The sequence below is a fragment of the Sitophilus oryzae genome, unplaced genomic scaffold (assembly GCF_002938485.1).
Source record: "Sitophilus oryzae breed Bouriz unplaced genomic scaffold, Soryzae_2.0 scaffold_1375_pilon_pilon, whole genome shotgun sequence".
NCBI classification, from domain to species: domain Eukaryota; kingdom Metazoa; phylum Arthropoda; class Insecta; order Coleoptera; family Curculionidae; genus Sitophilus; species Sitophilus oryzae.
Window position 1 is genome coordinate 410,875 of NW_022146032.1, and position 16,551 is coordinate 427,425.

Sequence of the window (16,551 nt, forward strand, 5' to 3'; positions counted from 1 at the left end):
AAGGCCCATTGTATATTCTTTAACGTTAAAATTTTGTAAAATGTAGAAATTTCAGCATATTCCAAATGCTATTTCGTATAATCATGTGAGTAATTATCAGATGATAACATGATAGTGTCAAAAAACTCTCGATTGAATTTCTTAATAGGGTTAGCATAATCCTTTACAATAAAGCTATTGTTTACAATTCATATTTTACTTATTGCGGAATAATATAAATAATGCTCGTATTCCGAATTTCTAGCACCGCTTTATACATATATATAATACCTATATAATAATACATTCATAATATCTAAAATTGTGTCAAAGCATTTTTTTTCAAAATAGGTATTAGATCTATAAAGGAAGTATGTAAGTACCTTTTTGTAAAAGGAGTTTTTCTAATGCGATTACAGGAGATTCGTATACCATACTTAATATAAAAGCCAGAGTATATCCTAAAACTATATCAGCGACAGTTTTATAACCCTAAAACAACAATTACAAAATCAATAAACTATAAAAAGTACTATAGATACGAACAACGTACCAAATTGAATATAGAAACATGTGTAGGTGTTCTAATGCTTCCTGCAGTGTACATCTGTATAATTCCGTGTGAAATATACACGCAAAATGACAATTTCGCTAAAATTGTTAAAGGTCTCCAACTTAGAAATGAATTGATTAAAGCTAAAATAACAATACGATAGTAATTATCGAGAAGGAAAGAATAAATATTTTTAAAACTTACGTTCGTGACCTAACGATAATACAATTATTATCCACGCTATACAAATGCTCCACAATGGATGATATAGAGCTGCATACAGAGCTGTTAATAACTGATGCACGTCGTATAAATAAAATATATAACCGGTGGCCAAGGAAATGATCATTGTTGGGATTGAAAATATCCATCCTAAAAATCAAAACTGACTAAATAAGATGATTAACACATAAACATTGAAACTAAAAACTAAAAATACAACAAAGTCGATTAAGATTTGAAAATATTAAGTCTTAAAGATCTAAATCATTTTAATGACTTAAGCCATTTGATTTTAAGTCATTTATCGAAAGCTCACTTAATGCTTAATATTTAAGTAATTTTCAAAATGATTTGTGATTTAAATCTTTATTCCAAAATATAAAAAGTTAAAAAGCTATTAAGTCATCAAAAAAAGCTTAAATATTTTGAAAGATTTACTTTTTTTTACATTAATCATTAAATAGATTTGTCTTTTTATAAAAGACTTAAATCAGAATCGAAAATTAAAAAAAAACTGTTTTAATAGTTGTTAAAGAGCACCAATTAATATGATTCCAGTATTCAAACTACATTAATTGCCTGTTTGCGTTGATTAATAATCATTGCTCCAAATACTAAAAAACTTTTTTAGAATTTTTATGTGTATTGGACAGTGTAGTAAAAAAGTAAAAAGTAAAACTTAAAAATGTTATTTCATTTTTTGACGAATTCTTATTTGTAACAACAGAGACGTTCATTTTCATAACTTATCATTATATTAATTTCTGATTCAAATCCCATTTATTTAGAATAATGTATTCACAATTAAGTATGTAATTGATTAATATTTGGTCGGAAATAATGTGGTATATTTAATTAATGGTTTACTCTTTTATAAATATTTAAATAGTTTTCTTTTCGTATACAAATGAGCTAGTAATATTCTCGTTTTTAACAGCTGTACATTTTGAACATTTATTGCTTTAAAAACAATCTAAAATGTCAATATTCCAAGGGTATATTGATAAATGAGGTCTAAATTATAAGGAAATGCATTTTCTACTGAAACTTGAAGGGATAGGTAAAAAATGGTATAATGCAATGTGATAGACAATTAAATTGTGCATCTGATTCTCATAAAATATACAGGGTGTTCCATTTAAATTAAACAAGTTATTGCCGCTTAAAGCTAGAAAGTATATAAAAATAATTTGTATGAGGTAGTATGACACTCTGTATGAGGTAGTATTATTTTTATTATTGCAACACAATAACTGATCAATAAATAAACTTAATATTTTATATTTAGTAAAGCTTCGATACCCTTGGTAAATATTTAGTATTAAAAGCTTTGATACCCTTGGAGAAATGAAGCTTTAACATTTTTACTACAATTTCACAAAATTTAAAATATTTCAAAAACAGTTTTAAAAGGTTTAAGTGTAATAAATCTTAATCAAATTTACCTTTATTTTAATCGTAGAAACTAAAAATGTAATAATATACAGGGTGTTCCATTTACAAAAATACAACTTTAATATTTTTTATTTATTTGGGACACTCTGTATCTTGTAAAAATATTTTTAAATTGTAGTTCTAAATATTTTTAAATTGTAGTCCTAAAACTTACAATTTGTAAAAATCTAATCGTTTAGCTACCATGCTCTGTGTCGTATGTGGTGAACAACCCTGTATATTCCAGTCCGGTAAAATCATCGTGGACCGGCAAATTCAATAGAATTAAATACAACTGTCGGAACGTGAGCAAAGCCAGCGCCGACACCGGCACCGATTTTGAGGGTGGGTGTGCAAGCCCTCTTAGATCTCTTTAAGGAAGGCTATTTAAGTGTCGTATATACGATTACTTTTGACAATAATACCCAGTTACACACATCATAATAAACATACTTATTATCTTTTGTATCTTTTAGTGATAACGTAAACACAATAACGTCTATTTTAGCTAATAATAACAAATTGTTTTTGAAATAAAATTATTTTTGTAAAAAGCGTTAACTACTCCAATCTCCAATCGATATTATAAATTGAACTTTACATTCGTTTGTCGAGCCTATATCATATTTAATACTAAATTAATAAACATGCACCATTCTGGACCTAACACGACTGCACATTGTCGTCAGTAGATATGCCAATGCGACAATGATTAGAATGGTCATTGACGAAAACTGTACTGGGATAATTTTCAGGTCAGGGGCTTGGAATATACTCAAAACGAATCCAACTCCCAGTTGATAACATACCAAGAATATAAAACTTTAAGAAAAACTTTACTGTAGTATTGAGCAATAGAAAGAATTGGAAGAGAGAAACGTTTGTTCGGTATGTAAAAGACTATACCATAACGTGGTATACTGATGCTTCCAAAACCAAAGCAGGGATAGGGATAAGAGTATTTAGGCCCTGAACTAAATACTCCAAGAACAATGGGCACCTACCTAGCATCCTTCAGGAACTATCAAAAACAGGAAATAGCCATCTTATCCTATAGTCAAGCAGTACAATCAACTCAGTAACCATCAATTCGAAGTTGGTCAAAGAATACCTAGAGAAGTTGAACAAGAAAATAAAGTTCTACTCTGAGCTCACCAAGGGATTGAAGGCAACGCAAAGGACCTAGCTAGCAAAGGAGCGAACACTCCACTAGCTGAACCAGAACCAGTTCTGCTTTCCAAGTAGAAACATAAGCTTTAAGCGGAACTTAAGAACCTGGAAGCCTCCATCCGTAACCTGGAATGTGAATCCTCCAATGATCTAACACACTCGAGAAAAATCAAAGAATTTTCTTGATTTAAAAACAACAATTTTCGGATTGTTACGAGGTTTCTAATAAGACACTGTCTCAATGAACACCTCAGTAGAGTGAAGCTGAGAAATAACAACAAATGCAGATTTTGTGGGGAAACACCAGAGCACTCATCACTGAGTGCGCCGGGGCCGAGACGACAACTGTTGATACAATAAACTGTGGTACGACTGATATCGGAGATGGAGAGCTGGCCTCTGTGGAACCGTCTCAGATACTAGCTTTTGTCAAAGCTCCGAGGCTGAATAATGAGTTATAACTCGTTATAACTCAAGGGGGAACACACAATAGATCTGTAAGATCGCGGTGATTAATTCATTCTACATGCAACAAATTAATAGTGCCGCATGATCGAAAAAAAACGGTGTCCAGTTGACCTGGAAATGACGATAGATGATATTCCCCATATAATTTACAGACAAAATGAGGGGATCTTCATTTCCAAGCCCTTTCAGAACAATTTTTTTTCGATTGTATGGTATTTACTTTACCAATTTTTACATAATTTCTTGATATTTTGTGGTCGTTTTCTTTTATTTGAAATTTATAATATCCAGCCAAAGTTCCAATAAAATAGGAGCTGGCCCTCATATGACCTGGAATGTATAAAGTCTTGAATGTATCATGAGACACTGGATCTTTTAATGCTCTAAAAATAGAATATATTAGTCAATGATAACTATCAAAGTATTTAATAAACTTACTTTAAGTAAATCATATACATTGCATCCAAATTGTCAATATATACTTTTGTAAATACTACTATTATTGAGGAAATTATTAACGAAAACACTAAAGTTAATCCTAATTTTGGTTTTTGCCATAAAAACCAGGTAAGAACTGGTGAGAAAATAAAGAAATTCATATCGCATGTTATAAACCAAGATTGGAACATACACTAAAATAATAAAATAACTTATAAAATCAAAAAATATTATTGAATTCAAATGAAAGAGTTTATGCGGATTCAATGCAGAATATTCAGAATACCTAATAGCAATAATTACAAATTACAAAATATGTAATGTGTGGTTTTGGGTGACATAAATAAGAAAAATTGGTTCAGAATTCGATTATAAGTAGATTATTTGTTAAAATTTCAAAATTTAGTATAATAGTTCTAGAATATAAGTTTTAATGAGAGCAGATTTTGATTTTGTTAATCTGTTAGAATTGAATAACGACTCACAAAATAGTGAAGAATAGAATACCGAGAACTGAATTTGAAAGATCCGGTATTACAGATGATGTTCTATATTAGAAAAAAATATCTATACCTATGTGGCGGAGTCATCTCTCCAAAAAATCCTATATAGGTATTTGGCCACTGCAAGAAAATCTACAAAATAAAATAGATATTTTTTGTCACAACACTTCTGCGTTAATCCCAAACGGAAACTACTTCTCAGAAGTTAGCAATAATATATACTAAGGGCTGGCAAAGGTTAGTCTTGTAAGTTGTTAGTAAGAAGAGTACAATGCGTTTATAATTTACCGAACAAAGAGAGAACAGTAAACACGTTGGCAAGCGTATGAAATAAACCGAGAAACTGTGCACATTGCTAAGAGACGTGGAAGGGGATAAGCAGATTTTTCGCAGTCGACCAGTCGGACCATCATGCGTTCAGCTTCACGATTTAATTAAGTACGTCTCGTGATACTTTATTTGTTTATTTATTAACGAGTCGTTGTAATTTTCCCTATAGCTTGAAAAATGTTAAGTGCAAGTTAGAGACACTTGCATTTTTGGTAAAAATAAGTGGAATTGTGTTGGTGTTCGACAATGGTCGCGCTATTAGAACTCTGAACTCAAAAATCGATATCTCGAAATCTATTAGAAATAATATATTTGCTTCGCAGACAGTATGTGAAAATGTTTATAAATAAAAAAAGTTAAACGGTTGCTGAAAATTGCTATGCACTAAAAGTAAATGGATGGGTTATTTAAAATTATTGAATGGAAAAAAATAACCTTACTTAACCATATTGTAAAAGATCCGATATTCAAAATAAAAGTTTCAGTATCTAAAATGGTTCGTAAGTTATGGCGTGTTATGTGTTAAAAAGTTGAATTTTTAAATTATCGCGATTACTGACGTTTTCTCGTTATAAAAAAATGGACACCCTAACAATATCCTTATAATTCCATTTAAGATGCTCAGAAATATATCTAATGATTTTATCTAGTTATATTTTCGAAAAAAAAAATCTTTTAAAGATAGGTAAGCGGTTTGCCATCGTGATTTTACTTTACTTGATAAGGAAAGGCGTACCGGCAACGCCGCAACAGCACATCGTCGCATTTCTCTCACTCCGACTTAATAAGATCCCTATACGATTTACTTCCACACATGTAAATACCGACCCAAAAGTAACAGTTGCAAGCACGGTATATTTTTGTTATATCTGTAAACCTGACTTCTGACAAGTAGTTTCCGTTTGGGATTAACCATTAACGCCAGAAGTGTTTACAAAAAATAACTATTTTATTTTGTAGATTTTCTTGCAGTGGCTAAATACCCATATAGGATTTTTTGGTTAAATATAGAAATTATAATTATTATACAACATTTAGTGTGAAAAATATTAATCAATAAAATTTAAAAGCATCTGCTATATGTTTTGATTATAATTTTACGTTCCACCTAGTGTTTATGGTTACTTACAATTTTATCCGTATTCACATAATTATTGATAAATAGTAAGTTGGCCCACCAGCTTGTAGTACATCTTTCTTGTTCCACGCCAACTCTGTGTTGCCAAAGTGGCCCAGAGCCTAGTTTTATAAATAGGGTGCAATAAAATGCGATGACCACAGCGTATGTCGGCAAAACCCTTCAACAAAAAGATATTTGTAAATTTAGCTGCAAAAGTCAATGTGTCATAGTTACTATTTTTCATTAAAGCTATTCCAACGAGAGGAAACATGATAGTGAAAACTGTGTCTGTCATTTTTCGTATTTCGTCTGTCGAACTCTTCCCTGACTCGCTGGACTGACTTTAGTTTAAAATAATGTATTTTTGTTACCTTACAAATCTATGAATGTAAAAGACGGCTAAATTAGTCTTATTGTTTTTCTTTAGTTGTCCCAAGATAAGAAATGTTGCCAGAAATCCTGATATGGTAAAAAATGTTTCGACTAAAATAGGTCCATTCAACAACAAAATAGTTTCGAATTTCGTGTACAGCTAGAAACACCATTTTTGTTTGATATAATTAATTTAAAATAACGGATCTTACTTCTTCTACGTATTCAGGATTTAACATAGGGGATCCAAAATCAAACATTATTCTGTGCAAGACTATGATCATAAACATAGAAAATACTTTCATGCCAGCCAAACAATCCAGACCATCTGTGTTTTGATTATTTGAAATAAATTTCTTGTAATTTGAGCAGAAAGAGAAACATAATATTACGTTGTGTCCTTTTCCTAAAAAAAATTGTCTTAGAAGAATACACACTATTCTTAAACAGTATAATTTGTTATACAGGGTGTCCCAATATTTCATAAACATAGAACTACTACGTATATTTCAAATCAAAATAACTTCTTTTAGCTCTATACAAAAGTGCTTCGTTTGTTCGTTAGAGGGCATCAAACTTAAAAAAATACATTTTTTAAGATATTTTAAGAACCGTTTATTCCGATTTGAATGGACATTTTAGGTGTCTATGTTTTGCTGGGTGCCTAAATATATGACATAAAAATCCAGAAGTACAGGAGGGGTAAAAACACCCTAAAATACCCTTACCCCTACATAAATTTTAGTAGAACTATTTTCCAACTCTACCGACGGCAGATTTTTTTTTCGTAAAATAGTCATTCTAATATTTACTTTATTTTTTGTGTCTAAATATATGACATAAAAATCCAGAAGTACAGGAGGGGTAAAAACACCCTAAAATACCCTTACCCCTACATAAATTTTAGTAGAACTATTTTCCAACTCTACCGACGGCAGATTTTTTTTTCGTCAAATAGTCATTCTAATATTTACTTTATTTTTTGTGTCTTGTCTCATGTATGCGTATAAAATCTAGTATGCGATAATAATCTAGTTGGCAAAAATATGACATTTTGTGTTAGTATCACAAATGATATTTGACAGCTATATAGTAAGCTTAGTAAGCTTAAATTTTAAATTAATTAACATTCAGGTTTATTTTTGATTGGTGTCCTCTAACGGACAAACGAAGTAACTCTGCTTTGGAAAAAAAGTTCCTAAAAATTTTCTCAAAAACTATGCGATGTTGCGATTTTTTCAAGACACAAAAAAGGTAGTAAATACTAGAAGGATCATTTTACAGGAAAAAAATCAGTCGTAAGCGGGTTAGTTTTTCGGGGTCGGGGTAGTTTAAACCTTTCTCGTACTTTTTCTTAATTTTTGTGAAAGTCAAATATAGGGTAGCGCCTCTCATACGCCGCGGAAACTCCAAGGAGAACGGTAGTTTATATCGAAATTAAATTTTGGCAGCATATATAGGTTAACTGAAAGCATTTTATAAAAATATATAGGGTGTCCCAGGCTGAGCGTGCATTACAAGTTTCTAGAGAACTACAACATCTAGCTCGGAGATTTTTTGCATATCATAGTTTCACAACGAGATCTATCGATTAAAAATATTTTCAATATGGCAGCACTTCCGGAAATAACCGGAAGTTGACAGCAACTTTCTTATTTTAAATGGGTGCCCACATTTTTTATTAGGTACTTAAATTCTCTGTATAATTTTATAAATTTTGATATTAAACATATCTAACATTAACCGTTTTTGAGAAAAAAAATATTTAAAATTTTTGAATGAAAAAAACTGCCTGTCAAAAATATGTGTATAGCCTAAACGTCAAATCTAGTGATTACCACAGCCACTGTGCCATAAAGAGAAAACATGTGGCTATCTATTTCAAAAATTAAATTGTTCGAATGTCATATAATAAAGGCCGCAGCTGTCATAGAATTGAGCGATTAAAAAATTATCATAAATTATTTTTTTCAAATGGAAACCCACTTTTTTTATTTCACTAGTGAAAAGACTTTTCAATTCGTTACTTTTTAACTATACATGTTCTTATACCTAAAATAAATCGATTTTGAGTTATTTAAGATTTAGTTTTAAAGCGTATATTTTTCTTGATTTTAACTAGTAGTCTATGACTTTAAACGTCAAGTGAGGTAAAACAATAGATATGGCCATGTCATATTGTGACGCTTTGTTCAAAAAGCCGCGTCATTTTCAACTATTAGATATCACTAAAGAGCGAAAATACGAGATATATTTTTATAAATACAGTTTTTAAACCCTTAAGGCAAGCAGTGTTTATACTATAGGAAATTCAAATAATTAATTTTCTGTCTGATGGAAATAAATTGTCTGACCGTTTGACACTTAATGTCAAAGGAAGCTAGATAAAACCAAGAAAAATATAGGTTTTCAAACTCAATCTTAAAAAACTTAAAAACGATTTATTTTAGGTATAGGAACATGTTTAGTTAAAAAGTAACGAATTGAAAAACCGTTTTATTAGTAAAATAAAAAAAAGTGGGTTTCTAAGAAAAAAGGCAACCTTAATAATATTTTGAAAAGACATGAATTCTCCATTGAATATCGGAATAATATACTGGGTGTTTCATTTAAAATAAAAAAGTTACATGCTTTTAAAAGTGACCAATGTTCAATATTAATTTTGTCTCACCCTATATAACTTTTTGGAACAAGTTTTAATTTGATTTAAAGTACAATAGTTAATTTAACTACATATTAGGCTATACCGTGTAAATTCCAGTTTAGGTAGCTTTTATTGTAATTTAATTATTTTTTCATTATTTCTAGAAAATTTTAAATATGTCAAAAACTTTATTTTAGTCATATACTTCTCTTATAAAACTCACCTTTATTTTCTCCCAGAATCCGAAAATTAATTAATATATATTTACAAAAAAAAACACAACTTTGATATGTAACTTTTTTGGGGGACACCCTGTAGAACTCTCTATATTTTTAAAAAGTGCTTTGAATTAACCTACACATGCTCACAAAATTTCATTTCAATACAAACTGTCGTTCTCCTTGGAGCCTCCGCGGCGTGTGAGAGGCGCCACCCTGTATTAAAGCGTTTAGCATAACATAGACACCCCAAATCTCATTCAAATCGAAATAACGGTTCTTAAAATATCTTAAACAATGTGTTATTTTTTTAAAAATTTGATGCCCTCTAACGGACAAAAATAATGAAGCAGTTTTGTATAGAGATAAATTGGTGTCCAATGAACTCATTTTAACTCCTGAAATGCGTAGTTCTATGTCCACGCAATATTTCGACACCCTGTATAGGCATTTTTTTAACTATTTAGTCCAGATTTATAAATCTAATAATTAGTTAAAAAACAAATTGTAACAGACTACTTTAAAATAATGATGTCAAAAATTTAAAGTGATCTAATTTCAAATATGTAAAGCCACTTAAAATATTTTTATAAAAATGGTTAGTTAAATTGCATTTTGCACACACATGCACTTGTAAAATTTATTAATGTTTTTAAGTTATCTTACTATCGCCACTTATATGCAATATTTAATAAACTAATTAATTAACAAAAGTCATCAATGAAATCGAGTAAAAATGCTTACAAAATATTTTAAGATAGATTGATATACATCAGGAAGTTTTAATGTTTGTTTTTATACCTATAATATGTTTAGATTTTATCAGAAAATATTACCTTTCAATTGGAGATGTTTGTAACGATCTCTTGATGTCAGTACATGATAAACACTTGAAAAAACGACCACTATCAATGAAAACAGTAAGAACGATCTGAAAATAATTAATACAAAAATAACATTAATGATACATCAAATCAAAAATTTTATACTTGATTGAGAGGATATTTCCTCTTTGTTGCTTAACCAAATTTTTCTCTATTTACCAGCGGCGACTCGTGTGTGTTATTACTGATATTTACAAATATTATTTGTCAACAAACAAAAGAATCCAGTTGAAGCTGGAAACTTTGACTTTGCAAAAACCTCGACAAAAACAGAATATCATTGAGAGTTTAAAGTTTTAGTTAAGTGGGTTGTGTTTAATATTGCTTTTTACAATTTTTTATTTTTAAGCTTAATAATTTAGAGCTGATTATTAATCGATTTATTTTTAACTAGTTGAAGCCTGGCGCATCCGCCACGACATCAGGAAAAAAAAACTTTATATTTTTTGTTTTAATTAAATGAAAAACAAAAAATCCGGCGACGACAGTTTTTAGAAGAGCCAATTAGCTATCTTTTAGTAAAAAAGCAACTTTCTAGAGCAAGTCGTTACCTCAGTAGAGTCGACACAGATAAACATTAGCATTTTATATATGTAGATAATTAGTTCTTAAGCCCCAAAACGGCTGGGGTATGACCATCGATGATAATTTTGGCGAGGTCAAGCTTCAGCCGTCATTTACTTACTGCCAGTTGGCCTCTTAGAATGTAGAATGTTTAGGAGGGAAGTTAATTACTAGTAGTGGGAACTATTGAATGTATATTCATTCGAATAATTCGATAGCTAGTAAGAAAACATTCGTCGAAAACTATTCGAATAAAAATATCGAGTAGATGCGTCATCTGCCTTGAAATATATTAATTCGGCAGCAAAAACCATTCATTTATAAAATCCATTAATTTGTAAAATTCATTTATTCGTCAGGATCGATTATAGTGAAATATAAACTGGATTTTAGTTGTCGCCCGGACGTAAGTTTCTTTCTAGAAAACCCGACAGCGGTCGGCGGTCGGTGGTAAATGGTAAGGAAAAAGCCGGCATCTTTGATTTTGAGTCAGATAAAGATAAGGGACACATTATTTTTTTATTGAGGGGCTAGTATTTACACAAAAATACATTATGAACGGCGCTGTTGCCGTATATCTGTATTAGTTGGTATTAGCAAAGAATATTATTCTTTGGTATTATAGTTAGTTAGGGATAGTATGACTATATATTTTGCATTTTTATTAATATTCTGTTGTTACACTTCAATAATACTTTTTATTTTGGATGTAGGAAAATGATTTTTAATGTTTTTAAGCAAAACTGGTTTAATAAATAATAATAACAGTAATAATTTATTATACCTATTAACACCAAAATTTAAAATCATTTAATATAAACATTTTTTTAAGTAGTAACAAAATATAAACAACAAATTAGAAGTCAAAATTATTTATATTAGATCCTGTTTAAAAATAATATAGTCTCTAAATTTTTTGTCGCAACGTTGGTTTATTAAATAATAATAATTACAGAACTAATTTGTTATATTAACAACAAATTTTAAAATCATGAAATATAAACATATTTATTAATTTTCTGTGTAATAGAAGAAAAATATAAATAAAAAATTGGAAATCAAAATTATATATGTGTATTACATTTTATTACTTTGTATTAGTATTTAAAAATAGTATTTGTTTTTACTGGCATTTACTTTAAAAAATAAATGAAATATTTCTTCGCAAAAATCTACATGTAAGAGAATTACCTAGCATAAACAAAATACAAATATCGTTAACTTTTTTTTAAATTGGCACGTGTAAACTTTAATCAATCAATTTAATTTTCTCATCCCAAAATTTGTCTCTCGATAACCATTTACTTCTTTTACTTACTGATAACCACATTATCACATTACTTTAAATATGATTATTAAGTTCAACTAATTCATATTACTAAAACATCTAAAATATAAATACATATGTATTTTAAAATTAATTGTGAAAGTTCAACCTCATCTCTCTGAAAAATGTTACTTTCAAAATTTTCCATTAAAAAATAGACCATATACCGTATAAAATTAAATAATTGAAAGATCGGAAAATTACACAAATTTTCGGAAAAATTTTGACCACCTGCACACGCACAGAATCGTCAATTTAAAAAAAAACACTACTACTTTAGTATTTTAAATATTTTAATAAACGCAAAAATAGCACAGTATTTAGAAGGCAAGTTATAAAAATTTGGAAGAACTAATAATGCACTGACGCACACAAAAATCAAACGAATACTAAATTTCATTTATCAAAAGCATTCGATAGTCGTGGCTTAACGGCTTAACGATAACCATTTAGTCGCACGGCGAGGTTGTCACATATGCTTTGGTATACAAATGAATGAATGATTTTATACGAATGAAACCATTCGATAGTTGAAATCATTCATTCAGTAACCATTCGATAGTCTAATTCATTCGATAGTTCCCATCGCTATTAATTACCGCGACCTTACAGATCTCTATTGTGTATTCCCCTTTATTGAGTTATAAAAAGTTCTAACTCATCATACAGTCTCAGGCCTTTAACAAAAGCCAGTATCTAGGACGGCTCCAGAGAGGCCAGCTCCCCATCCTCGACATCAACCGTACCATTATGTTGCCAGTTTGTTGCCAGACTAAACTTTATTTTTAAATAGTGTACTTTAAAATTCGAGATAAAATTATTTTTTGGAAATAGATTTGTGTGTCTGGTCTTTCTATCCCTTTTTAATCTTTATATCTCATTTTGGACAAGTTTTTATATCAATTTTTAGTAAAGATTTCTAGAGATTGACCGCCCTAAAATTATCATCGAGTCTCATGTCCTAGCCGTCTTTGATGCCGTTTTTTTGACAAATATCAAAAAAACTTTTCAGTATATTATTTAAGGTACATATGTTAACCAATTTTCAAAAATATGGAAAAGTTTTCCAAAAATATCGATATTTTGAGAATTTTTCTAAAAAAAAAAATAAAAAACTTTTTTTCATTAGATAATATACAGGGTGAGTTTCCTACGATGTTCTCTATGGGTATCTCGGAAACTACTGGAGATAGAGAGTCGGTTAGATGGGGAAAGAATTGCAGTTTTGTGGGGTCATAAATATGCCTCTTTCAGATTTTCGAAAAAGTTCATGGCTTACTAGATATTTCGAAAAAAACAAATTTCGGCTATTTTAAAAATTGTCCCTAATTCCATTATAAGCTATTTTAGACAAAAAGTTTTCAGATAAAAGTTGTAGATAATCACATCCCATGAGACTGTGTCCTCTGTTTTTTCTAAAGCCTGTCATTTTGACATATGATACAAACATATGTTTTTTAAATGGAAACCATAGTCGGTCATGACTTCATAAAAACGCCATTTTTTAAGCTTTCAGCGATATAAGATATAATATGTTTTCTTCTGAAAATTACTGAGTTATAGCCAATTTTTATCATTTTAAACAATTTCACTTAGTTAGCCATGGAAACAAGTTTAATCGTTTTTGCTCTCATAAATGTGAAGCTGTCACATCCAAACTTTGTAAATTAAAATAAACAAAAATTGTAAATATGAATTTTTCAAATGAAGAAAAGCGTGTAGGATTATTGGTTTGGTTAACTTTTTTTGGCCATACATTTTCGAAGATACGTTGACCGGTGAATGTTACGTTTTTTAGAGAACGGTTTTTAAGACATGTTAGAAAAGTTAAATTTAGTTATAGCCAATTTCTATCTTTCTTGACTAATTTCACTTAGATTGCATGGTATTCTTATTCTGTTATGATTTATAACTTATAAAAAGTCAGAATATATTACTAAACGGTTCTTTACAATTTACATTACACAAACTAAAACTTAAAAAAAAATATCACCACGTACACTTTAAGATATTTTAGAAAATGTTCAAAAAATCCGCCATTGTTTTGAGTTGCATCTTTTTAAAACTTAATTACTACCTATTCTCACAGAAGGACCGGTCGACTTAATTAAATTTTTCTCGTACCGCCACTTCGATGGCCTCTCTTAATTCAAAAATTCTTTTGTAAACCTTATTGTTAACTATACCGCATAAAAAATTCTAAAATGGATAGGTCAGATGATCGGGAAGGCCTATGCGATTAGTCCACCTCTTCCTATCCCTGCTTTTGTATTATAATGATATAAATAATTTTTAACATTTCTTTCATTATGGGGGGTGGGGGGTGGTGTGTCATAATGAAAGTCATGTTGAAACCACTCTATTGATGCGCGAGTATCTACACGCTTTTCTTCATTTGAAAAATTCATATTTACAATTTTTGTTTATTTTAATTTACAAAATTTGGATGTGACAGCTTCACACTTCAGAGAGCAACGGCGATTGAACTTGTTTCCATGGCTAACTAAGTGAAATTGTTTAAAAATGATAAGAATTTTCTATAACTCAGTAATTTTTCAAAGAAAAGATATTATAGCTTACATCACTAAAAAGCTTAAAAAATGGCGCTTTTTATGAAGTCATGGCCAACTATGGTTTCCATTTAAAAAACCTATGTTTGTGTCATATGTCAAAAATGACAGGCTTTAGAAAAAAACGGAGGACACAGTCTCATTAAGGATGTGATTATCTACAACTTTTATCTGAAAACTTTTTGTCTAAAATAGCTTATAATGGAATTAGGGACAATTTTTAAAATAGCCGAAATTTGTTTTTTTCGAAATATCTAAAGCCATGAACTTTTTCAAAAATCTGAAAGGCGCATATTTATGACTCCACAAAACTGCAATTCTTTTCCCATTTAACCGACTCTCTATCTCCAGTAGTTTTCGAGATACCCATAGAGAACATCGTAGGAAACTCACCCTGTATATTTTATCCCTAGGATTACCTGACATAACATCAAGCGAATCTGATAAAACTAATTTATGTTCTTTAATGTCTTCAATTTCTTTAATATCTAAATTGAACCATGATTTAAAGCATATTTTAAATCTAAAACCCGCAAACTATAAAAAATAAAATATATAAATCTTAAAAAACCTTAAATGTAATTCGATATACTATTAAAATTTTCGCATTTATGGTAACATTTTTAATTTGACGAATTTTGACAGCAAATTGACGATACATTATGTATATGTAAACGTTTCATGTACCTATCATGTATAGGAGAATATGTATATAGGAAAGCTTAGATATAGAATTAAAGTTACCTATTTTAAAATTATTATGTTCAATCAAAGATTCCAATACGATTGCAATTTTATGTTTTTGCAATTATGTGCATGTAATAAAATGTAATAATAAAACATAGAAAATGAATAAATACCTTAGAAATGAAATTAATTACAATTATTCCTTTGACATTTTACGAGTGACAGATACTATAATCAATCAATCGCAAGGTGCGTGAATTCATCGCGGAATAGTCCGGTCGATATATTAAATCCTGTGAGTTTTTTAGGGGGCTTTTGTGTATACTAAAAAATTTAAATATAATCAATCTGCATCGATCCACCTTCAAAAATATTTCTAATCGGAATAAGTAAAAAAGCTCGATTTTGGCCGAGAAAATTTATGGAAATTTAGCCTTTTTCCACTCTTTTTAGGATATCTACCAAACCCTTCAATTTTAAGAAACTATTTATTTACCGTCGGATAGACGAGTAATCTCCCATGGCCTATTTTTCATTCCTTAGATTTTCATAATTATTCGTAGAAAACGATTTCAAGTTGAAATTTTGCCAATATCGAAAAATGCAAATATCTCGGAAACGGTAAGTAGCTAGACGACCAGTAAGTCTCTTTTGTTATATCCAGACATGTCTGAGATTATTAAACACGATTATGAAGAAACAATGTTAAAATTCCTTCATTTTCTGCTCTAAAATTCCATTTATAAATTTAAAGACTGGCGGCCGCAGGCCTCTACGGATAGAGCTAGTGGGGCTTTATAATGGTCCCATTTAAACTGTCTTTCGAAATTTTTCAAAAATTCTCCCGGCCAAAATAGAGCTATTGTCACATATGTCGAATGTTTGTAGAATGTTTAGGAGGGGAGTTAATCACCGCGACCTTACAGATCTATTGTGTGTTCTTCTTTCTTGAGTTATAACGAGTTATAACCCATCATACAGTCTCAGGGCTTTAACAAAAGCCAGTATCTGAGACGGCTCCACAGAGGCCGCCAGCTCTCCATCCTCGACATCAGCCGTACCAAAATG

General features: G+C 30.0%; 1 protein-coding gene across 1 annotated transcript in view; it reads right to left on the reverse strand.

Annotated features, from left to right (window-relative positions):
* The window catches only part of LOC115875358 (nose resistant to fluoxetine protein 6-like), a 35,946-nt gene that overhangs the window by 881 nt on the left and 18,514 nt on the right, over nucleotides 1-16,551 (reverse strand). The window contains exons 4-12 of the mRNA XM_030890786.1: nucleotides 10,288-10,382; nucleotides 6,802-6,995; nucleotides 6,589-6,749; nucleotides 6,227-6,395; nucleotides 4,265-4,458; nucleotides 4,052-4,209; nucleotides 737-904; nucleotides 533-675; nucleotides 363-471 (exon numbers count right to left, since the gene is read on the reverse strand). Of these exons, the coding sequence (XP_030746646.1) occupies nucleotides 363-471; nucleotides 533-675; nucleotides 737-904; nucleotides 4,052-4,209; nucleotides 4,265-4,458; nucleotides 6,227-6,395; nucleotides 6,589-6,749; nucleotides 6,802-6,995; nucleotides 10,288-10,382 (1,391 nt within the window). The remainder of the gene's footprint in view (nucleotides 1-362; nucleotides 472-532; nucleotides 676-736; nucleotides 905-4,051; nucleotides 4,210-4,264; nucleotides 4,459-6,226; nucleotides 6,396-6,588; nucleotides 6,750-6,801; nucleotides 6,996-10,287; nucleotides 10,383-16,551) is intronic.